At 41.5% G+C, this 18,949-nt stretch overlaps 1 protein-coding gene across 1 annotated transcript in view; it reads right to left on the reverse strand.

The window, feature by feature from the left end:
- The window catches only part of LOC124794671 (serine/threonine-protein kinase Genghis Khan), a 367,558-nt gene that overhangs the window by 250,343 nt on the left and 98,266 nt on the right, over nt 1-18,949 (reverse strand). Inside the window, exons 4-6 of the mRNA XM_047258205.1 lie at nt 18,064-18,335; nt 14,607-14,906; nt 462-605 (exon numbers count right to left, since the gene is read on the reverse strand). Coding sequence (XP_047114161.1) covers nt 462-605; nt 14,607-14,906; nt 18,064-18,335 — 716 coding nt within the window. The remainder of the gene's footprint in view (nt 1-461; nt 606-14,606; nt 14,907-18,063; nt 18,336-18,949) is intronic.

The following is an 18,949-nucleotide window of genomic DNA, read 5'->3' on the forward strand; positions in this document are numbered from 1 at the left end:
AAATGTGTGTTTTGAACATATAATTTGTGGTTGTAGCATGTTGGAAAATAGCTGGATTACCTTGTACCCAGATATCAATTTCAATTGTTTGATAAGATTTTACTTGCTGTTACATATCTATGATTCGTTAAGAACTAATGAAATTCATTACCACAATTATTGTATAAACATTGTATTGTACATTTAATTTCCTTCATTTAGATAGATTTTGTACAAAGTATTGGCGAAGGTTGAAAATTTTTAGTCGTATATTCCAATTACATGTGTGCGCGCTTGCATTTTGGGGGGTTTTAACATTTTCCTCAGTTTTGTGTTTTTTACATCTGGACAGCATGAAAACGTAAAATATGGGTGTCACTGTATATACAAAGTAATTAAACTTATCATGTTACCATGTTATTAATGTTAAAGTACAATAATAAGAAATCCAGGCATCATCATTTGAGTGAAAAAATTCTTACCTTATGATTCATTATCTTCCCATACGTCTCCACAAGTGATTCTGCATAAAATGGGGTCTCACCATACAACATTTCATACATACAAACACCAAGTGACCACCAATCACATTCAGGACCATACCTTCCCTGTCCATCTTCCATAGCCTGTAATAACATCATCAAATTTTGAATTATCATTAATTTCTTACATCCTTTCAATGGACAACATTTATAACCCAATGCAATTATCACACTTCAATACATTCAACACAAAAATCTAGTCAGCAGACCCCATTCATTACATCTTCCAGTAAAAAGTAACAGTCTGAAATTCTATTGTCATACTTCAGTGAAAGATTTTACTGAAAAACTGAGAATATTCTGGTCCTATGTAAAATCACTGAGTGAGTCAAAGCCATCTATTCAGTGACTCTTCAACCAGTTTGGTGTGACGACGGAAGACAACAAAAAGAAATCTAAAGTTTTAAATTTCGCATTTCAGAAATCAATCAAGCAGGGGGATCATACAGGCAGATAACTGTTTGATGGTCGCACAGACTTCCATGTGGAGGAGATAGTAATAGGTATCACTGGCATAGACAAAAACTGAAAACAAGTAAGTCAAAAGGTCCGGATGGAATCCCAGTTCAGGTTTACAAAGAGTACTCTACAGCAATGGCCCCTTACTTAGGTTACATTTTCCGTGAATGTCTCGCCAACACACAACCCCAAGCAACTGTATGAAAAATGCAAGTGATTCTTTTATATAAACTAAACTCTGCCCGAACAGGCCACGGAGGCCCAACGGTACCGATCGGCCGCCATGTCATCCTCAGCCCACAGGCACCACTGGATATGGAGGGGCATGTGGTCAGCACACCACTCTCTCAGCCGTATGTCAGTTTCCGAGACCAGAGCCGCAACTTCTCAATCAAGCAGCTACTCGGTTTGCCGCACAAGGGCTGAGTGTACCCCGTTTGCCAGCAGCGCTCGGCAAAGTGGATGGTCACCCATCCTAGTGCTAGCCCAGCCCGACAGCAATTAACTTCTGTGATCTAACGGGAACCGGTGTTACCACTACAGCACGGCTGTTGGCTGTGACTCCCGTACATAAGAAGGGTAAAAGAACAGACCCACAAAATTACAGACCAGTACCCTTAACATTGATTTGCTGCAAAATTCTTGAACATGTTCTAAGTCCAAATATAATAAATTTCCTTGAGACAGAAAAGCTTCTGTCCATGAATCAGCATGGATTATAGAAACATTGCCCTTGCAAAACTCAGTTTGCCATTTCCTCCTGATATCTTGTGAACCACAGCTGAAGGGGAACAGGCAGATTTGACAGTCGTAGATTTCCAGAAAGTGTTGCCCAGGGCGCCCCACAGCAGACTGTTAACAAGGATTCGAGCATACATAATAAATTCCCAGATATAAGAGAGTTTTGAAGACCTCTTAAGTAACAGAACCCAATATGTTGTCCTCAATGACGAGTGTTCATCAGATACAAGAGTAATGTTAAGAGTGCTCCCTAAGAGTGTGACAGGACCTCTCTTGTTCTCTATGTACATACGAGGGACACTCAATAAGTAACGCAACACTTTTTCCTTTTCCCCCCTTAAAGCAGGATGGTTTTATTCAGGATTCTAATACACCATATTATTCCTCATTTTTTTGGCTACATAACCCTAGTTTTCAACATAATCTCTATTCCATGCAACAGCCCTATGCCACCTTATTGGAAGAGCCTACGTGGCTGCGTGGTATCACAATACTGGTCAACACTGCAGCCAACATCTTACTGCATCAATAACCAAGTACTGTTTCCCACGCATACTTCATCGGGTCAAACTGACAGAAGTTTGAAGGTGCGAGATCTGGGATATAGGGTGGATGGGGAAGACCAGTCCAATGAAGTTTTGTGACTCACCATGCTTTTGTTCACTACCAGATCTGCATAGGCATTCCCTACGCACTTATTAATACATGTGATGTTCTGGTTTTCCACCAAAAGAAACTCAATGACATCTCTCTGCTTGGAATGCAGCTCTACTATAGACAACATTTTGAAGGCCACATATAGTGCCATCACCTACTAGAACTTCATGAAATTATAAGGGCTGAAGCAGGAATACTCTACAATTCTCCACAGCAAATTTTGCATTTCTTCAACCGAAACTGGCCGACAAAAAAATGTGTTGCATTATGTATTGAACACTCCCTGTAAATAATCTGAGGAATAGGGTGAGCAGGAATCTATGATTGTTTACTGATAATGCTGTCATATATCAGAAAGTGTTGTCACTGAGTGACTGTTGATGGATACTGGATGACTTAGACAGTGTTTCTATTTGGTGTGATGATTGCCAGCTCATTCTAAATGAAAAAAAAAGTACATTAGTGCAGATGAGCTGGAAAAACCATCATATAATAATTGTATACAGTGTTAGTGCTATTCTGCTGGAATGTACGCATAAGGACAGTACCAGTAGTACAAAAGGTGAATGGTAGAGTCTGGTTTAATGGGGGAATTTTAGGAAGGATAAGCTCATCTATAAATGACAATGCATATAGAACACTGATGCGACCCGTCCTTGAGTACTTGTCTTGTTTGAGATTCCCATTGGGTCAGGTTAAAGGAAAACATTGAAGAAATTCAGAGGTGTTCTGCTAGCTTTGTTATTTGTAGGTTTGATCAACACGCAAGTATTACAGAGACGCTTTGCGAACTCAAATGGGAATCCTGGAAGAGAGATGATGATCTTTTCATGAATCACTATTGAGGAAATTTAGAGCACCAGCATTTGCAACTGCCTGCTGAAGAATTTAACTACCACCAAAATACATTTCACATAAGGACTGCAAAGAAAGATAAGAGAAAGTAGGGCTCATAATGTAAGGAGGCGTACAGGCAGTCATATCCTCCCCCCCCCCCCCCCCCCCCCATTTCTCCATTTGCAGGTAGACCAGGAAAGGAAATTACTTGTACTGTTACAAAGTACCCTCTGCCATGCACCATATGGTGACTTGTAAGTATGTGGGTAGATGCAGAGGTAGAGTACATAAATATGGGCATGAAGCAGTTACTTGTGCAGAACGAAAGAATAATATAATCTTAGAAGCCTCCATCCCCCCCCCCCCCTCCTCATTGTTTTGTGCATTAGAGGGCACTCCTTCATTGTAGTGTAATACAGAGCATGAGGATATAAACTTATGAAGAATAACAATAAGTAAGGCAGAACATGAACACACATTTTCAACTGCTGAAAACCACAACAGCAGAACTAATAGAACCATTAAATAAAATACACTCTGAACCTCTAGCTTCTTAAATTACTAGTATCTTGTGAGTTACAAAAGTCATGAGGAAAGGTTAGAGACTAAGGTATAAGTAGATAAATGAAAATACGTGTAGAAACTGAGGTCAATGAAATTTTAAGCACTGCAAAGTCAACTTTCATATTCTAAAGTATCAATAAAAAACTGTAGCAGCTCAGAAGCCAAACATATCAGAAAGAAGTCTACATCTACATCTATACTCCGCAAGCCACCCAACGGTGTGTGGCGGAGGGCACTTTACGTGCCACTGTCATTACCTCCCTTTCCTGTTCCAGTCGTGTATGGTTCGCGGGAAGAACGACTGTCTGAAAGCCTCCGTGCCTGCTCTAATCTCTCTAATTTTACATTTGTGATCTCCTCGGGAGGTATAATTAGGGGGAAGCAATATATTCGATACCTCATCCAGAAACGCACCCTCTCGAAACCTGGCGAGCAAGCTACACCGCGATGCAGAGTGCCTCTCTTGCAGAGTCTGCCACTTGAGTTTGTTAAACATCTCCGTAATGCTATCACGGTTACCAAATAACCCTGTGACAAGTCGCGCCGCTCTTCTTTGGATCTTTTCTATCTCCTCCTTCAACCCGATCTGGTACGGATCCCACACTGATGAGCAATACTCAAGTATAGGTCGAACGAGTGTTTTGTAAGCCACCTCCATTGTTGATGGACTACATTTTCTAAGGATTCTCCCAATGAATCTCAACCTGGTACCCGCCTTACCAACAATTAATTTTATATGACCATTCCACTTCAAATCGTTCCGCACACATACTCCCAGATATTTTACAGAAGTAACTGCTACCAGTGTTTGTTCTGCTATCATATAATCATACAATAAAGGATCCTTCTTTCTATGTATTCGCAATACGTTACATTTGTCTATGTTAAGGGTCAGTTGCCACTCCCTGCACTAAGTGCCTATCCGCTGCAGATCTTCCCGCATTTCGCTACAATTTTCTAATGCTGCAACTTCTCTGTATACTACAGCATCATCCGCGAAAAGCCGCATGGAACTTCCGACACTATCTACTAGGTCATTTATATATACAGGGTGATTCAAAAAGAATACCACAACTTTAAAAATGTGTATTTAATGAAAGAAACATAATATAACCTTCTGTTATACATCATTTAAAAAGGTTTTTTTCACTCAAAAACAAGTTCAGAGATGTTCAAAATGGCCCCCTCCAGACACAAGAGCAATATCAACCCGATACTCCAACTCGTTCCACACTCTCTGTAGCATATCAGGCGTAACAGTTTGGATAGCTGCTGTTATTTCTCGTTTCAAATCATCAATGGTGGCTGGGAGAGGTGGCCGAAACACCATATCCTTAACATACCCCCATAAGAAAAAATCGCAGGGGGTAAGATCAGGGCTTCTTGGAGGCCAGTGATGAAGTGCTCTGTCACGGGCTGCCTGGCGGCCGATCCATCGCCTCGGGTATTGTATGAATTGTTGTGCTTCTTGTTCGAGCTGAGGGAACAGCCAATTCTCTAACATCTCCAGATACTGTAGTCCAGTTACAGTAGCCCTTCGAAGAAAAAGGGACCAAAAACTTTATTGGCTGAAATGCCACAGAAAACGTTCACCTTAGGCGAGTCACGTTCATACTGAGTTGTTTCCCGCGGATTCTCAGTGCCCCATATACAGACATTGTGACGGTTGACTTTCCCGTTAGTGTGGAAAGTTGATTCATCACTAAACACAATCTTTGAAACGAAAGATTCATCTGTTACCATTTGAGCAAGGATAAAATCACAGAAATCGATTCTTTTAATCTTATCAGCTGCAGACACTGCTTGAACCAATTTCAGACGATAAGGTTTCATAACTAGCCTTTTTCGTTGGACTCTCCTTACAGTTGATTAAGGAATTTGCAGCTCTCTGCTAGCTCTGCGAGTCGATTTTCCTGGGCTGCGAACAAATGCTTGCTGGATGTGTGCTACATTTTCATCACTCGTTCTCGGCCGTCCAGAACTTTTCCCTTTGCACAAACACCCATTCTCTGTAAACTGTTTATACCAACGTTTAATACACCACCTATAAGGAGGTTTAACACCATACTTCGTTCGAAATGCACGCTGAACAACTGTCGTCGATTCACTTCTGCCGTACTCAATAACACAAAAAGCTTTCTGTTGAGCGGTCGCCATCTTAGCATCAACTGACGCTGACGCCTAGTCAACAGCGCCTCAAGCGAACAAATGTACAACTAAATGAAACTTTATAGCTTCCTTAATTCACCGACAGATAGTGCTTAGCTCTGCCTTTTGTCGTTGCAGAGTTTTAAATTCCTAAAGTTGTGGTATTCTTTTTGAATCACCCTGTATTGTGAAAAGCAATGGTCCCATAACACTCCCCTCTGGCACGCCAGAGTTTACTTTAACGTCTATAGACGTCTCTCCATTGATAACAACATGCTGCGTTCTGTTTGCTACAAACTCTTCAATCCAGACACACAGCTGGTCTGATATTCCGTAGGCTCTTACTTTGTTTATCAGGTGACAGTGCGGAACTGTATCGAACGCCTTCTGGAAGTCAAGAAAAATAGCATCTACCTGGGAGCCTGTATCTAATATTTTCTGGGTCTCATGAACAAATAAAGTGAGTTGGGTCTCACACGATCGCTGTTTCTGGAATCCATGTTGATTCCTACATAGTAGATTCTGGGTTTCCAAAAGCGACATGATACTTGAGCAAAAAACATGTTCTAAAATTCTACAACAGATCGACGTCAGAGATCTAGGTCTATAGTTTTGCGCATCTGCTCGACAACCCTTCTTGAAGACTGGGACTACCTGTGCTCTTTTCCAATCATTTGGAACCTTCCGTTCCTCTAGAGACTTGCGGTACACGGCTGTTAGAAGGGGGGCAAGTTCTTTCGCGTACTCTGTGTAGAATCGAACTGGTATCCCGTCAGGTCCAATGGACTTTCCTCTGTTGAGTGATTCCAGTTGCTTTTCTATTCCTTGGACACTTATTTCGATGTCAGCCATTTTTTCGTTTGTGCGAGGATTTAGAAAGGAACTGCAGTGCGGTCTTCCTCTGTGAAACAGCTTTGGAAAAAGGTGCTTAGTATTTCAGCTTTAGGCGTGTCATCCTCTGTTTCAATGCCATCATCATCCTGGAGTGTCTCGATATGCTGTTTCGAGCCACTTACTGATTTAACGTAAGACCAGAACTTCCGAGGATTTTCTGTCAAGTCGGTACATAGAATTTTACTTTCGAATTCACTGAATGCTTCACGCATAGCCATCCTTATGCTAAGTTTGACATCATTTAGCTTCTGTTTGTCTGAGAGGTTTTGGCTGCGTTTAAACTTTGAGTGAAGCTCTCTTTGCTTTCGCAGTAGTTTCCTAACTTTGTTGTTGTACCACGGTGGGTTTTTCCCGTCCCTCACAGTTTTACTCGGCACGTACCTGTCTAAAATGCATTTTACGACTGCCTTGAACTTTTTCCATAAACACTCAACATTGTCAGTGTCGGAACAGAAATTTTCGTTTTGATCTGTTAGGTAGTCTGAAATCTGCCTTCTATTACTCTTGCTAAACAGATAAACCTTCCTCCCTTTTTTTATATTCCTATTAACTTCCATATTCAGGGATGCTGCAACAGCCTTATGATCACTGATTCCCTGTTCTGCACATACAGAGTCGAAAAGTTCGGGTCTGTTTGTTATCAGTAGGTCCAAGATGTTATCTCCACGAGTCGGTTCTCTGTTTAATTGCTCGAGGTAATTTTCAGATAGTGCACTCAGTGTAATGTCACTCAATGCTCTGTCCCTACCACCCGTCCTAAACATCTGAGTGTCCCAGTCTATATCTGGTAAATTGAAATCTCCACCTAAGACTATAACATGCTGAGAAAATTTATGTGAAATGTATTCCAAATTTTCTCTCAGTTGTTCTGCCACTAATGCTGCTGAGTGTTGGGAGGTTGGTAAAAGGAGCCAATTATTAACCTAGCTCGGTTGTTGAGTGTAACCTCCACCCATAATAATTCACAGGAACTATCCACTTCTACTTCACTACAGGATAAACTACTACTAACAGCGACGAACACTCCACCACCGGTTGCATGCAATCTATCCTTTTTAAATACCGTCTGTACCTTTGTAAAAATTTTAGCAGAATTTATCTCTGGCTTCAGCCAGCTTTCTGTACCTATAACGATTTCAGCTTCGGTGCTTTCTATCAGCGCTTGAAGTTCCGGTACTTTACCAACGCAGCTTCGACAGTTTACAATTACAATGCCGATTGCTGCTTGGTCCCCCCACGTCCTGACTTTGCCCCGCACCCGTTGAGGCTGTTGCCCTTTCTGTACTTGCCCGAGGCCATCTAACCTAAAAAACCGCCCAGCCCACGCCACACAACCCCTGCTACCCGTGTAGCCGCTTGTTGCGCGTAGTGGACTCCTGACCTATCCAGTGGAACCCGAAACCCCACCACCCTATGGCGCAAGTCGAGGAATCTGCAGCCCACACGGTCGCAGAACCGTCTCAGCCTCTGATTCAGACCCTCCACTTGGCTCTGTACCAAAGGTCCGCCGTCAGTCCTGTCGACGATGCTGCAGATGGTGAGCTCTGCTTTCATCCCACTAGTGAGACTGGCAGTCTTCACCAAATGAGATAGCCGCCGGAAGCCAGAGAGGATTTCCTCCAATCCATACCGACACACATCATTGGTGCCGACATGAGCGACCACCTGCAGATGGGTGCACCCTGTACCCTTCATGGCATCCGGAAGGACCCTTTCCACATCTGGAATGACTCCCCCCGGTATGCACACGGAGTGCACATTGGTTTTCTTCCCCTCTCTTGCTGCCATATCCCTAAGGGGCCCTATTACGCGCCTGACGTTGGGGCTCCCAACTACCAGTACGCCCACCCTCTGCGACCGCCCCGATCTTGCAGACTGAGGGGCAACCTCTGGAACAGGACAAGCAGCCATGTCAGGCCGAAGATCAGTATCAGCCTGAGACAGAGCCTGAAACCGGTTCGTCAGACAAACTGGAGAGGCCTTCCGTTCTGCCCTCCGGAATGTCTTTCGTCCCCTGCCACACCTTGAGACGACCTCCCACTCTACCACAGGTGAGGGATCAGCCTCAATGCGGGCAGTATCCCGCGCAACCACAGTCGTAGTCCGATCGGGGGACGCGTGGGACGAGCTGGCCGTCCCCGACAAACGCCCATCCGTACCCCCACAGTGATGCCCATTGGCAACAGCCTCAAGCTGTGTGACCGAAGCCAACACTGCATGAAGCTGGGCGCGAAGGGATGCCAACTCAGCCTGCATCCGAACACAGCAGTTGCAGTCCCTATCCATGCTAAAAACTGTTGTGCAAAGAACGTCTGAACTAATCTACAGAGAACGCAAACAAATGGACACAAAATTTAAATGGATATTAAAATGCAAGATTGCCTAGTAAATGCAGTAATGCTGCTACTTGCGCATTGCTGACACACTGCTCGGCGGCGGAAGGAGACTACGCGATTTTACACTATTCAGGTACTAAAACGCGATGCTACAACTCTCAAATACTATAATACGCCCAAAATTTATGAATTAAACAATGCAAGTATTAAAAACACGCAAAGAAATTAAGAATTAAACTATGTAACAAATGAGTGAGCTAGGAGTATGCGACTTGCTGCTGCAGCTGCTTATCCAATGGCGGCAGGGAGTCGGAAAGAAACTGTGGCATGCAAGCAAAAGTCAGTGGTAAAATAAGACATACTCTTAAAAAAATAATCAGAGAGAAAAAAGTAGAGGAAAACAGGTATTGACAAGAAAAAGACGAAACTAATGAAAGTAAGAAAATGTTGCAAGGCAGCAAACATGACAATAACACAACAGGTGAAAGTGGAGAAATAGAAGCTGTAGAAGCATGACCTGCAATGGAACGGAAATTAATTTAAGTTAATGTTGCCATTTACCTAAAATATATTTTGAAAAAGTGTTTGTTTATTTAAGACATAATTTATTAAAATTTTTTTTTTGTATTAATTTTAGATAGAGCAGTTTCTGGTACAAACTATTAACTTAAATACCACATCTGAAACTAAAATAATTCCCTATTATGTCCCTCAATGAGTCTGAAAACTCAGAATTATGTTATCCTAAGAAGGCTACAACAAATTTATTTATGAGTTCATCTGAAATTTAAATTCAACTTTAATTCTGCAACCATTTTGTATATCCCCTACTCAACAGTTTCTGAATTACTTTCCCGTTCCTTCAGCCCCCTGTATCTGTAACTACTTCTTTTACCCAAAGAAAAAATAGTTTTAAAAAGTACATAGGGCAGAGATTCAATCATATTTTTAATTTGTGTGTGTGTGTGTGTGTGTGTGTGTGTGTGTGTGTGTGTGTGTGTCGGCCAAATTCCATTTGTTCTTATTTCAGAGTTTGGTAAGTAAGCAGCCAAACTCCGGTTTTCCTGTTTCATAGGTTATTTATGCCTGTCCAGTGACATTTTCCCTGTGTATACGTGTTTATTTAGTCTTCTTCTGGTATCTTTTACATTTTCTTTGTTTGTCTTCCAGTAAATTTTCATTATCATATTTGTCTTTATGTCCTAGTATTTATTTCTTTTTATCTCCTTTCACCATGATCAGATAATATACTTAATTTTTCTATCGGTTTCATTCTTACTCTTGGCATCCTTGTCTTCAGAAGTTGTAGTCTCTTTTTTAGCGCTTTCAGTTTCTGTTTCAAAATTATATGTAATTTTTCCCCTTTTTATTGCCTTCCCAAAATCTTCTCATTCATTGGCAATTTAAAGTAAACATTATGTCAACATAATTTCATGTCTGTCTTCAGATTTTTTTCTATGGTAACACTAATATTTTTATTACCATTCTGTGATTCAACTCATATCTCCAACTAGGGCCCAAGAAAAAAAAGTTTGCAGCAGTACTCAGATCATGAACATGTGTACAAGATGATGAGTGTGTGTTTGGGATGTACAAGGCCTGTTTTTGGGACACACACAGCCACGTTTCAGGCAGAACAATTTTACTATGAAAAGTTACACTTAAAAACAGATAAGAGAGCAGTCATATAAACTACAAAGGCTTTCTCATAAGGGTATATCTTGATAGATCTATACTGAATCTTTCACACCACAATGGAGTGTATACTCTAATGATACTTTTTGAGATTAAAATTGTATCCAGAATAGGATTTTAAATGTCCTTCAATTCGCGAGCAATGTTATGACCAACTGAGTATATACAAGCGATATGCGGATTGTGCAAGTAGCAATGATTGTTGAAGATGCTGTAGTGTATGAGGAGGTATTGTCACTGAGTGATGTCTAAGGTTTGGCAAGGTACCCTAAATCCTTAAAAATGTAAATTAATGCAGATAAGTAGGAAAAACCATTCTGGAATGCTCAAATACAATATTAGTGGTGTGCTACTTAACACAGTCACATTGATTAAATACCTAGGCATAACACTACATAGCAATATGAAATGGATCAAGCATTTAAGGATGGTAATAGGGAAGGTGAGTGGTCGACTATGGTTCATTGCGAGAGTTTTAGGAGAGCGTAGCTCACCTACAAAATAGACTACTCACAGAACACTTAAGCAACTCATTCTTCAGTACTGCTTAAGTCTTCAGGATACCTAGGTTGGTTTAAAGAAAGACACTGAAGCAATTCAGTGGCATGCTGCTAATTTGGTTACCAGTAGAGTCAATAAACATGTGAATATGTTTCATGAACTCAAATGGGAATCCCTAGAAGGAAGACAATGTTCTTTTCACAAAACACTACTGAGAAAATTTGAAGAACAGGCAGTTGTATCTGGCTGCAGAACAATTCTACTGCTGCCAACATACATTTATCGTAAGAACCACAAAGACAAAAAAAGTGATATTAGGGATTGTATAGACAGTCCCCTAGCTCCATTTGTGAGTAGAAATGTTTTGGAAATGACTATTGGTGGTGCATGATAGCCTCTGCCACACACCATATGGTAGCTTGTAGAGTACGTATGAAGATGTTGATGTTATTCAGTATTTCTTAAATTATACTAATTTGTTTCATCTTTACTTCTTAGTTTCTTCCACAAGCTTTCTTCCTCCGCTTTCTTCTTTTCATTTTATACACAATCTCTCTCTCTCTCTCTCTCTCTCTCTCTCTCTCTCTCTCTCTCTGTGTGTGTGTGTGTGTGTGTGTGTGTGTGTGTGTGTAAATTTGTCGTTTCATTGACTTTTTCTTCTATTTATTCCCTCTTTTTATTCTGAAATGATTTGAATATACCAGTTATTAGACTATTCTTTGCAATGATTCTTTTGCTGCTTCATTTCACACCCTTGACTGCCAATCCTTCCTTCAAACACATAATATAACTGCTCACTCTTGGCAGACAATACATCTGAACATATTTCTCATTCCCTCTGCTCCATATTTTGGGGCAAGCCTTTTGGCTCACATAAAGTTTTCATAAAAAACATATAAACTGTCATCTATCTCAGTTACTTTAACCTCTTCAGTCCTTTTGCATCAACAATGCTATACCCAAGTTTTATTTTATTTTATTTATTATTTTTCTAGCTCATGGAATAAAATAAATCTGCTGTGCCTGATTGCAACGTATACTTATATCATGTTCTTTCAGTGATGTGCTTGTTTTCTTTTCTGCCTGTTCCTGTTTGCAGCATCTGCTTAAAGAAAGCTGTTTATTGCAATGTCAGCCTGTCTCTGACAAATAAAATAATTTCTATTTGTTTGCCCACTGTTGCAATTCCCCTTCTACTTCAAAATGAAGTTCATTCATATAAAAATGGCTAGCCATTAAAACTACAACACAATGAAGGCAGCTTTTAACAGTTGTCATACTGCCAGGAAGTGTGCTGCATGCTTGGATACGGAAATATTTAGTATTTTAGAACAATCTGACAAACTCGGTAAGAGGAATGCCATCTACACCTTGTACATAAGGAAAGATTATGTAGCAAGTTTCTCATTCAAATATCACATTTGAATATTTTTTGTCTGCAATAAGACTGTTTTATGCTACAGAAATGTGTACCAATGTTTTATGCTACAGAAATGTGTACCAATACATGTCAGAACATGACAGTGGCTGGATCATGGCTTATCAAGATAGTGGGTTGTCGTTATGCAATACAGATGCTTGTGTTCATCAGCATCCCACAACTGTTATGCATATATCGAACAGATGGGTTACAGAGGGTAATAATCAGTGCCATGAGAATCTCAATAGTCCCACATGGCTAGCACTCGAGAGGTTGGTTGGTTGGTTGGTTGATTGGTTGATTTAGGGCGAGAGGGGACCAAACAGCGAGGTCATCAGTCCCATTTCAGGGAAGGATGGGGAAGGAAATCAGCTGTTCCCTTTCAAAGGAACCATCCCAGCATTTGCCTGAAGTGATTTAGGGAAATCATCAAAAAAACCTAAATCAAGATGGCCGGATGCGGGTCTGAATTGTAGTCTCCCGAATATGAGTGCAGTGGCTAGCTACCCAAGAGGACAGATATACTGTTCCATAGTCATGCAGGATTGCACAGCCAGGGACTGTACCTTATGCCTCAAAATTTGTTTCTTTGTAGAAAGATATGTATTCACATGGATAATGAAATGACGTCTGAAGCACCATGGACTGTCACAACACAGAGACCATCACTGCAGCCTCCCTTGACGTGGTACTAGAGAGAAGGTAGTGCACCCAGCAGCAACACTGGACACCAGAGATCACCACGTTGTCTTTTTAGATGGGTTGTGGTTCTGCATACACCATCATGATATAAGTAACCATTTGTGGGGGCACCAAGGAGACTCAAATTTCCACACTGCATTCATCATTATTATACAGGCCACCATTTTGCATGATGGTATAGATGCCACTGAGTACATAATACAATCTCCTATGGTATGTTAAGGCCTGTGGATGTGCCCTATATACAAGGTCTCTTTGACATTAGATTTCAACAATAAAATGTAAGACAACATTCTGCCAGAATTGTCCTGACCTGCATAGACAAAGAATGTGTTCAGCTGTTGCCCTGGCCAGAAAATTCTCTAAATCTCTCATTCACTGAGAACATAAGGTTATGGGTAGCTGAGACACTACCATGTCACTATTCATCAGCCACTATGATTGATAAACTCTGGCACAGAGCTGAAGCAGCATGGAATTACATACCCATAATTATTATCTAAGCTTAGTTCACCATGATGACCAGCCAGGTTAGAGCCACTGTTACCACATGAGGTGGCAGCTGTATGTATTAAATTTCAATCTACAAATCTAATGATGTATTCTTCTTACTATACTGTATATGAACAACTATTACAATTTAATTATTCACTATTCTTCCTGATGTTGCCATTTTAATGACTAGCATTGTAATGTAATTTACCCCCTATTCTCTTTTAATACTTTTAAGACTCCGTCAAAAGCTCAACTGATTAACAAGTACAGTGGAATGATGGTTCATTCAGAGAAGTGAAATCCATTAATTCTTTCAGACTTACATAGACAAAATTAATAACATGTGCATCTCTTTGTTCTCATTATTCATGATGATAAAACATCTTTCTTCCACATACCTCAATTATTTGTAACATCACCACTGAATCTTTCCTACCTTCGTCTGTATAACAGTGTCATGCAGTATATGCCAAAGAGTATCGTAATCAGAACCAACCTCCCATTATTCCATCCACAACATGGCAAACAGTGACAGATATTGTGAAGCATAATGATAATTTTTTTTATAGATGACAAAAGACTACCAAGGCCTTTATATTCACAAGTAATTAAAACTTTATAGAAATTCAAACTTACCCGAAGAATTTCTGGTGAAATATAATCAGGAGTTCCAACAGCAACATTGCTTTGTACTGTTCCATCCTCAAACAATTTTAAGCATGATCCAAAATCAGCTAACCTAATGTGTCCATTAGCATCAAGTAAAACATTATCTGGTTTTATATCTCGATGAACGTATCTTAGATCATGAATAGATCCTATGGCAAGAACCATTTCTGCAATATAAAACTTAGCCATGTCTTCAGGCAAACGGTCCTCAAATTTACTAAGTAATGTGAGCAGATCACCACCACAGTAATAATCCATTACTAAGTACTGAAACCAGATTGTAAAATAATTAGTAACATGTTTATAATCACAGACAAGTTAAACAAAAATTCTTATTTTATTGAAGTGGAGGTTGTTAATAATGAAAGTGGGAAACATTATAATCAATCATTAAATGTTTTGAAACACCAAAGCACTTCTAACGACAGTTAACAAACCTAAGTAAAAACTGTGTAAATTAAAGTAACGGGAGGAGATCACTGCTGTCAGCTGCATCAGGACATTATGCAGAATTAGCTGTGACGAGTGTTAATGTGTGCCAGACTGGGATTTGAACTTGGGATCTCCTGCTTATTAAACAGGTGGGTTAACCGCTGCACCATCCGGAACACAGGCTTATCACAACTGCACGGACTATCGCAGCACATTTCATGGTCGATCCACATTCCCATCGAGCGCCACCTATCCGCAGTCCTTGTCCATTTCCTCCATGTTCACTACTCTGAGATTCTCACAGGATGTCTGATGTATTTGTGCATATGCATTGAAGAAGGTGTATCCACGGCCCAGCCAGGCGAACCAAGTATATGTATGCATGGTGTCTGTTCTTTCAGAAAGGGTGTATAAAAAACAAATTAGGCACATAAATAAGAAACTAGCTGCTTAAAGCACTAAAACAGGGAGGGAGGAGGGTAAATATGAGAGAGGGGTGGAGAGGTGGGGAGGGGAGAATTGCCTGACAGAGAGGGGGTTGGAAGAAAATGAAAGGGAGCTATGAGGGGAAAGAAGGGGGCAGGATGAAGAGAGAGTGAAGGAGAGGGCGTAAGACTGTGGGAGAATGGGACAGAATAAAGGAAGAGAAGAGGATAGGAGGGTGGAGATGACAGGTGTATGGGTAGGAGTGGCAGAAAGTGAGGGTGGGCAGTGGGAGGAAGGGAGTGTGGGAAGCAGGAGAAAGAAAGGATGGGGTGTGGGAGGAAGGGAAAGCAGGGAGTGGGAGGAAGGGAGGGTAGGGAGAGGAACGAAGGGTCTGTGGGGAGTGGGAGGAAGAGAGGTTGGGAAGTACGAGAAAGACAGGATGGGCAGCGGGAGAAAGGGAGGGTGGGCAGTTGGAGGAAGGGATGGAGTGCAGTGGGAAGAAGGGATGTAGTGCAGTGGGAAGAAGGGAGGGTGGGCAGTGCGAAGAAGGGAGGGCGGGCAGTGGGAAGGGAGGGCGGGCAGTGGGAAGAAGGGAGGGTGAGCAGTGGCGAAAGGGATGGAGGGCAGTTTGTGGAAGAGATGCAGGGCAGTGGGCGGAAGGGATGCAGGGCAGTGGGCAGAAGGGATGCAGGGCAGTGGGCAGAAGGGATGGAGGGCAGTGAGAGGATGGGATGGAGGGCAGTGGAAGAAATGGATGGAGGGAAGTGGATGGAAGGATGGGTGGGGTGTGGTAGGAAGGAAGGGTACACAGAGGGACGAAGGGAGCTTTGGCAGTGGGACAAAGGGAGGCCAGGCAGTGGGACAAAGGGAGGCCAGGCAGTGGGACAAAGGGAGGGTAAGCAGTGGGGCGAAGGCAGTGTGGGAAGTGGAAGGAAGGAAGGGTGGTCAGTGGGAGGGATGGAAGGTAGTGGGAGGAAGGGATGGAGGGTAGTGGAAGGAAGGGATGGAGGGTAGTGGGAGGAAGGGATGGAGGGTAGTGGGAGGAAGGGATGGAGGGTAGTGGGAGGAAGGGATGGAGGGTAGTGGGAGGAGGGAATGGAGAGCAGTGGGTGGAAGGATGGGTAGGGTGTGGTAGGAAGGAAGGGTAGACAGTGGGACAAAGGGAAGTTTGGCAGTGGGACGAAGGGAGGGTAAGAAGTGGGACAAAGGGAAGTTTGGCAGTGGGACGAAGGGAGGGTAAGAAGTGGGACAAAGGGAAGTTTGGCAGTGGGACGAAGGGAGGGTAAGAAGTGGGACAAAGCGAAGTTTGGCAGTGGGACAAAGAGAGGGTAAGAAGTGGGACGAAAGGCAGTGTGGGAAGTGGAAGGAAGGGAGGGTGGACAGTGGAAGGGAGGGTGGACAGTGGAAGGGAGGGTGGACAGTGGAAGGGAGGGTGGACAGTGGAAGGGAGGGTGGACAGTGGAAGGGAGGGTGGACAGTGGAAGGGAGGGTGGACAGTGGAAGGGAGGGTGGACAGTGGAAGGGAGGGTGGACAGTGGAAGGGAGGGTGGACAGTGGAAGGGATGGTGGACAGTGGAAGGGAGGGAAGGTGGGAAGTGTGTGGAAGGGAGAGTGGGAAGTGTGTGGAAGGGAGAGTGGGAAGTGTGTGGAAGGGAGAGTGGAAGAAAAAGAGAGTGGTAGGGATGTAGGGCAAGATGAGGGAGAGAGGCAGAGTGGAAGAGGCTGAAGAAATAATCATTAAGTAGAGCCAAGAGCTTACAGACTTGTTGTAACCTACAGATCAGAGATCAAATCCCAGACCTTTGGATCTGTAGAATGGCATGAAACCACTGTGAACCAACAAGCTACACTAGAAAAAAAGTTCCATTGTGAAAATTAACAGAGGGTGCATCAAGATGACATTCTTAATTTTACCCTCTCTCAAAATGATGGGTCTAATATTCTACTAGTTTCTGATTAAAACCAAAGATTCCCATATTCCGCCATAAATTTTACAAAGACAAAATTAAAAATGGTGAGAAGAGGTACTAAAGAGAGGTAAACATAAGAGGACGAGCTAAACAAGTAGAAAAAACATTTATTTTGACTTACTGTTCTTTTAGATCAATGCACTCTGCCAACTTAAACTTCCTATTTTTATTTATTCCTACAGCTTTTTGAATGGCATGCGCAGAAAGAAATGGTTGAATGTTAAGGAGTGGTGTAACTTCATGGGAAACTCTTGTTTCTGTTACTTACAATCACTTTTAAACTTTGGAGATACAAGTTTCGCATGTACTGTCAAAATTACATCTGAAGAATCTGATAGCAGGCAAGTAGTGATATTAGTTTATTTCATATACAGGGGGAGATATGGAGAGGAAACAGAATTAGTATTCTTACCAAATAATTATTGCTTAATATGTATATGGTTTATGTTTATAAATACAGCACAAGACAGTTAGCTACTGTTAATTCAAAAATGTTTACAATGAAAAGTTTACCATTTACTTCTCTGCAATTAATTTAGATGCATAAAATCCAACATTTTATGGTCTGTTATATTTAGAAAAAAAGAACTACTTACTAAATTTGATTCATCTTGAAATGCATAATGAAGATTCGTGATCCATCTTCTATCTCCAAACACCAGAACATCCCTTTCTTCTTTGAAGCAGGCTGTTTCTGCCCTTTTCAACATCTCCCATTTATTCAAAATCTTCATTGCAAACACTTTCTCTGAACCCTTCATTTTTACAACACAAACTTCTCCAAAGGCTCCTCTTCCAATTACTTTAATAATCTCAAAATCATCACGTGAAAGGCGCAATGCCTTCAAATTTGTTGCGACAGGTTTAACTGAAATCAAGGAGTAACAGATTTATAATTTATGGTACCAAGTTTTCAAACATGTATGAAGTTGTATAAATTAACAGTCAGCTGGTTTGTCAGATATAAAGCACCATTACAGGAAAACGTAATAACCCAGGACAGTAAAGATACGGCCAAGACTCTGAGGCTGTGTATAGAGTTCTCAAAGAATATCTTAGCCTCCAGTCCCAAACCTGATAGTAGTTTGAGTCACAATGGTAATAGACAGTTTAATTTTTTAGAGGGAGGGTGTACTTCAAGACTTAAAAGACATACTTGCACACTACAATGTGTAAAAACAGGAGAAAATTAGAGTTTATTGTCCCATTGAAGTGTTCTATTTGGATAGTATTACAAAAGTTGTAGAAGGAGATAAAGATCCAACAAGCATCTAGAGAATGTTCTGTTCTGAGGCATTAAATGTGTTTGACAATGACAATATTTCTCTTATCAGAAGAATAACTGATGTTTAAAGTGCAACATCAAGTAATAAATACACAGGCCAACATTCAGAATGTTCAGAAAGTGAATGAAGTACTGAGACCTACCAAGACATAAGAAGAAAAAATAGCACATCCAATAAGAATAATCACTAAAGACCC

This window comes from Schistocerca piceifrons, chromosome 4 (assembly GCF_021461385.2).
Source record: "Schistocerca piceifrons isolate TAMUIC-IGC-003096 chromosome 4, iqSchPice1.1, whole genome shotgun sequence".
NCBI lineage: Eukaryota > Metazoa > Arthropoda > Insecta > Orthoptera > Acrididae > Schistocerca > Schistocerca piceifrons.